General features: G+C 54.0%; 1 protein-coding gene across 5 annotated transcripts in view; it reads right to left on the bottom strand.

Moving 5' to 3' along the window:
* Positions 1-5,683, bottom strand: part of LOC109524748 (rho GTPase-activating protein 44-like) — a 32,706-nt gene that overhangs the window by 11,209 nt on the left and 15,814 nt on the right. For 3 of the 5 annotated variants that reach the window (XM_019884834.1, XM_019884835.1, XM_019884831.1), the window contains exons 2-11: positions 4,452-4,491; positions 4,267-4,386; positions 3,562-3,638; positions 2,670-2,781; positions 2,516-2,592; positions 2,159-2,273; positions 2,002-2,070; positions 1,819-1,900; positions 1,039-1,166; positions 416-527 (exon numbers count right to left, since the gene is read on the bottom strand). In XM_019884834.1, the coding sequence (XP_019740393.1) occupies positions 416-527; positions 1,039-1,166; positions 1,819-1,900; positions 2,002-2,070; positions 2,159-2,273; positions 2,516-2,592; positions 2,670-2,781; positions 3,562-3,638; positions 4,267-4,386; positions 4,452-4,491 (932 nt within the window). The remainder of the gene's footprint in view (positions 1-415; positions 528-1,038; positions 1,167-1,818; positions 1,901-2,001; positions 2,071-2,158; positions 2,274-2,515; positions 2,593-2,669; positions 2,782-3,561; positions 3,639-4,266; positions 4,387-4,451; positions 4,492-5,683) is intronic. The other 2 variants (XM_019884833.1, XM_019884832.1) reach the window with 1 other exon arrangement.

The following is a 5,683-nucleotide window of genomic DNA, read 5'->3' on the forward strand; positions in this document are numbered from 1 at the left end:
TGCACCGAAATGAACACAAATGCAAGCAAACCGTTCCAGAACTCCCAAGAACGGGGCACGGCTTTCCGAAAATGTTCGACTTTATAAAGCCGGACGCAAACAACATAAGAGAAGAAAACGTACAAAGTGCTGCCTCCATGAATGAAAAACAAAAAAATGCTGTTCTTGCTTCTTGTCTTGATGCGCATTTGCTTATTTTTCTCACCCACTGGGCTCCGCTTCCACAAGCAGAAGCCATTCATTGGCCTAGTTGCAACGCCTGGGTGAAATCATGTCACAAGCAACATGCCATGAAGTCTGCTGGCAACTGTTTTAAGTTTTAAAGAAGGAAAAAAAAAATGCGATCACGTCTCCTTTAAAAGAAGGCACGGTAGTCGTCGTCGCAACGGAAACGATCTTTGTCGTCGGCGTTCACCTGCGATGGCGTGCGGGTCGGACGAGTACTCCTGCGCATCGAGAACGCCGCAGTCCAGGGAGGCTTTCAGCTTCTTCAGTTTGGAGGCTGACGGAGCCACTCGAAAGAGGCCCTGCACACACACACACACACACACACACACACATGTTGCAAAGCGCCACACTATGTCACAAATGAAACTCAAAGAATAAACACGTGAAAGTTTCAAGTTGCCAAGCCACACAGGAAGTCTGCCGTTTTGATTTGAAGTGGCCCTTTTCAATTTGGCCCACCGCCGGGGCTCCCTTAAAGATAAATTCTCCTTCAAGAGTATGTCCAATTGTCACGAAATTTGGACCTCGCCTAATTTAGAGAGGAGCGACGCCATTTTGCAAACATTTTCCGTCGCCGTTTTTGCGTCGGGACAGAGCACAGCCACGCCGTACTAAGTCAGACTTGGATGGCGCATTTGGCGCGTGACGCCAAGTGACTTTTGCCATGCATGGGTACATTTCTCGCATTGGATCTCATTCGCGAGTCGGCGAACGTCGTCGCACTTGAATGGCGTTTCTCCGGGCGACAGACGATCTGCGCCGACTTCGGGCGGACACACGAGGCAAGGCGTGACGGCGGTTGCGATCTACCTCCTCTTGCATGCCGCACTCCAGCAGCATGGTGACGCACGCTTCGATGGGGAAGGCGATTTCCCGGCCGCTAATGTTCAGGTGCTCTCCCAGAGACTTGCCAAACGACGGCTTCTCCGCCCACGCCTCTGCAATGCAGCGCCGCGTCCACAGTCAGGCCATCGACAAACGCACGCCAGCGCAACTTCCTCGCCGCGGAGCAAATAGCGGCCTCGTCGCCCGCCCGATTTGTCAGTTTGCCAACGTCCGATGAAACGGACGGTCTTCTTTTAACGCACAGGTGAGGTAGGATGTGAACAAGCGCCGGATCGGCCACTCGCTATGAAGAGTTCTTCGTGGGGCCACTGGGCCGGGGACCCGGAGGACGGCGTCGCCATCTCGTTACATGGACTTTGAGCTCCTTCTAACTAACGCCGGACAGGACAAGATGGCGGCCAGGTCAATCCCACCCACCCCATCTGCGGCCCCTTCTCAAGCTTTCTCATTTTTCCCCAGATGGGGTTTGGGAGTTTTTCCTCGCCCTCCTGCGGGCACGCTCATCCGGGGGATGAGGTCAACATTTGTGCAGGACTGTTTGTGAGGAAGAAAAGGAATGCCTGTGACGCTGAGGCCTCGTCCTCCTTTGCGCCACTCAACAGACCGCGGGTGGCAAGTTTCTCCTTGACGAGACAGCCGTTGGGCAAATCTACGTCTCGCAGTCGTCAAAGAGATCTCGCTCGCGGCGCAGGGCGAGGGCAGGTACGGCCACGCAGAAACACGCGCGCTCACTGGCTCACTGACCTTGGTGCGCCTTAATTTGGGGCAGGATGCTGTTGAGAATCTCCAGCGACTTCCTGTGATATTCGGCTTGCGTCTCGATGAGCTGTGGAAGGATTCCGAATAAGAACGCGGCGGGATTACTTTGACTGTACGTGCAGAGAGAGCGCACACGGAAAGAAGGCGGAGGATTTCCCGCGTACTTACGGTCTGGAAGTAAGTTGCATAGTCCATTTCTTTGGCCACAAAGCCGTACATATCGGCCGAGAGCTGATCCTGAAACGAGACGAGCCACAAAGGGCCTCTTTGAAGGCGTCCCAGGTAAGACACGGGACATGGTGAGACGAGGCCCGGCGAGTCTGACCCTGCAGATCTCCATCCGAGTGGCCGCCTCCTCCATCTCCTCTCGGAGCGACTCGGACTTGGCGCCGGGCTGGAGGGCGCTCGGGTGGCCGGACGACTTGGACGACTGCTGGAATCTGCGGGCGTTCCGAAGGATTAGTAGGACCTTGGACTTCTGGTGTCTTTTTTAGGCCTGACTTTTGGGTCGCTCTGCTCGCGTGACGGACACGGCGACCAAATGTCGCCCGAATATGCCAGACTGGCCTCCGGGGCTGAATTTGCAACGCGATTTCGCCGAGCGCCGCGGCACCGATTTTGGAGGCTGGCATCAGAACGTCGTCATCCAAAGATAGGAGCCCGAGTTAAGTTTCATCTTCACCTCGTTCGCGACGAGTCCATGTCCAAGACCAGTTTGGCTAAGTGCTTTCTTTGTTTCTGTATGTTGGGGATGTCCACCTGAGAAGCAGGAAGACGAGGTCAGTAGAACGCCGTCAACATGCGGCCAGTGGGCGCATTAGGCGGCGTCCTGGCACCTCGGCGAGCGCGTAGAGCGGCTCCACCACGTCTCGCTCGATCTGGAGCTCAAAGTCCATGAGCTCCTGGGCCAACTTCTCCTCCGTCTCGCCGCACATCTTCAGCATCATCCTGTTCGGACAGATCCGGTACAATGAACGCGCGGACGGGCGTTGTGAGGGTAAAGAGGATTTAATGGCGGAAAAACGAAACGAAAAAGAAAGCCCCAGACTTTTTCCCCACGCCTTGCGTACAAATACTTGGCGCCGTGCCCATCGAGCGTCAGATTAAACAACCGGGTCAATCTTTTGCCACTTCCGAAAATGTGGCTGTGAACGAGCCGTTCGGAATTTCCCAAGCGTGACTGTCGAATGGAAAAATGCGTGCTTTGGCGCCATGTTGTGGCATCCTCATGCCAAGGAACGATGTTGAAGTGATCGAAGGAGCTTCTGTTCGACAGGGCCAAGCCTTGTCGAGTTGAAAAGCTGTCCTTTGCTGCCATCTTGTGGCCTTATGAACCTTTCACTTCACCCAATCGAGTAATAGGATCCAAATACGAGGAGGGGATTACTGCATGTGGAAGAAACCATCATGCCGAAGCCGAAAGGTGAGCAGAGCTGCAGCATGAGTGCGGCCTGATCACATTCCACATTCACATGTTGGGCTAAACTGTCAACGTGGCAGTAGTTGTTCATGATGAAGTGCTGCAACCGTGAGTGAAAATACAATGGAATCTTTCCCTAAAAAGTGCCCGCATTTGTTGCTCATTGCTTTCATTTCTAACATTGTCTCTAGAGCCCCCTCCCCCCTACCAAAAAAGCGAGAAACACCGAGTTGCGCTGGCTTGAACCCCCCGATTTCAAGTCGACTCGAAGTCGCGTCTGGAATGTGAGCAAACATCGGGTGGCGTACCCCAAGAGCGAGTCATCTCCCAACACTGCCGCTCCCTCCACCAGGCTTTGGGCCAGGATGGTGAGTGGCAGCTTTTTCTGCCACGACAGAGACACAAACACGTCATCGAGAGAGGCGGACGGACCTGCGAGGGCGGCCGTCGGGGGTCGTCGTTGGGGATTACCGCCCACGCACGCGACCGAAACACTCTCATATGAAACTTTCTCACACGCACACGACTGAAACACTCACACAAACGGAAACAACTGCAACGCTCGGATGTCCACAAATGCAAAGTTTCTCACGCACATTTGGGAGACTCGATCACGCGCACGTGAAGTACTCTCACGCACACTCTTGTGAAACGCTCAGCCCGAGGGAAATGCTCTGACCTCCAGTGAAATACCTTCACACAAAGAGGTGAAGCGCATTCCCCACGCGGAATGGAAATGCTCTCACGCATTCACCACTGAAATGATGACAAATTTCTGAATTGGACACATCTGCTCTCACAGTCACACCTGAAACGCTGGCGAGGACAACCGAAACTCTTTGGCATAGCCGAGGGAAACGCTCTTACGCGCACGACTGAAAAGCTCTCGTGCCACAAAAGTGACAAGCACTCTCACACACACACATCCACACACACACACACACGCGCGTATTTCAGTCTCGAATAGAACGAGATCATTTCAGTCTCTGAAGCCCCCGACGAGCGGTCCTCACAGAAGGCGACTTGACGGATTTCTTCTCCGCGTCGAGCCCCTGCTGACCCTGCAGGCAGGCCGTCAGCCTCTTGTGAGTGCCGTGCGTCACTTGTTTGACCAGGTCCAGACGCTTCTCCACCTGCAACACGCACACGCTTGAAAGGTGCGCACACGCACAGCAAGCTGACAAGGTACAATTCTTACCTGCAGGAGGTCTTCGCTGAACACCTCGGTTTTTTCAGCCCTAAAGACAAGAAAGCGAGACATTAAACCATGTGAGACCTCCCCACCCCCCCACCCCATAAATGTTAGTGGACATAAAAAGTCTCCACACCGCTGCTGAAATGCTCCGTCATAAAACCACGATGTACCGCCACACCTGCCACCATTTCAAGAGCCTCTGATACAAGCTGAAAGAGAAAAAAAAGTGGCCCATTTCGCCCCATTCCACCATTTTCTCGAATGCTCGTGTGGGTCCGACTCCAAATTTCGTGACTCTCCCCAAAGCCAAGCCGCTTTGAAGACCGCAGCAAATGCGCGAAACAGACGGGAGCAGATTGCCGCGACAAAGAGAGGGAGACCAAAATAAACCCTGGAAATTGGGCACACTGCTTTTGGGGGGAACGTCCAACAGCCACGAAACATCCTCGCGAGCTTTGCTTTCTGGCATTTTCCACACGGGAGCAGATTGCCGCGACAAAGAGAGGGAGACCAAAATAAACCCTGGAAATTGGGCACACTGCTTTTGGGGGGAACGTCCAACAGCCACGAAACATCCTCGTGAGCTTTGCTTTCTGGCATTTTCCACACTTGATTAAGTCTTACATCAGCCATGGCGTCAGAAATAAATGAATGGCATTTCGGAGAACAAATGATTTGGATTTAGCTTGGAAAAGCACGTGAGTGTTTACGATCGCGCTTCGACTGGCGGGCGTTTCCTTCCCACACGCGGGGACGGACCGCATGATGGGCAAAGCGGCTTGATCGCCCTGAGGGAAACGACGACAAAAGCAAGTGCGTTTGTCTCCATTATTTGGAGATGAGGAGCATCGCAGCGCAAATGTCCCGGGAGCAAAGCAAACATGTGGGAGACGCGCCGCCGGTGGTGTGCGAGCGCTCATGATTATCGCTGACCATCTGCCGCTTTGCAGCCGTTCGGCTACCTGAGGCTCTTGATGACTCAACGGGGGCGCGCACATTCGTTGGTTCATGCACAGTCGCAGAGGTAACGGCCGGCATCGGCATAGCGCGACGACATCCGCCGCTCAAGCACAGAAGTGTCCAAAATGTCTTGAAGAATTGGGCTTGAGCCAATCCCCCTTCTCCAGCCACTCATTGATGAAGGCAAAGACGTTTGTCTGGATTAGTGTCTTAAAATCTGGCTGAAAGTGCACGGAACGGCTTGAGGGGCGGGTAAACCGGGGGCCAACCGCACG

Source organism: Hippocampus comes, unplaced genomic scaffold (assembly GCF_001891065.2).
Source record: "Hippocampus comes isolate QL1 unplaced genomic scaffold, H_comes_QL1_v1.1 scaffold46, whole genome shotgun sequence".
Taxonomy (NCBI): domain Eukaryota; kingdom Metazoa; phylum Chordata; class Actinopteri; order Syngnathiformes; family Syngnathidae; genus Hippocampus; species Hippocampus comes.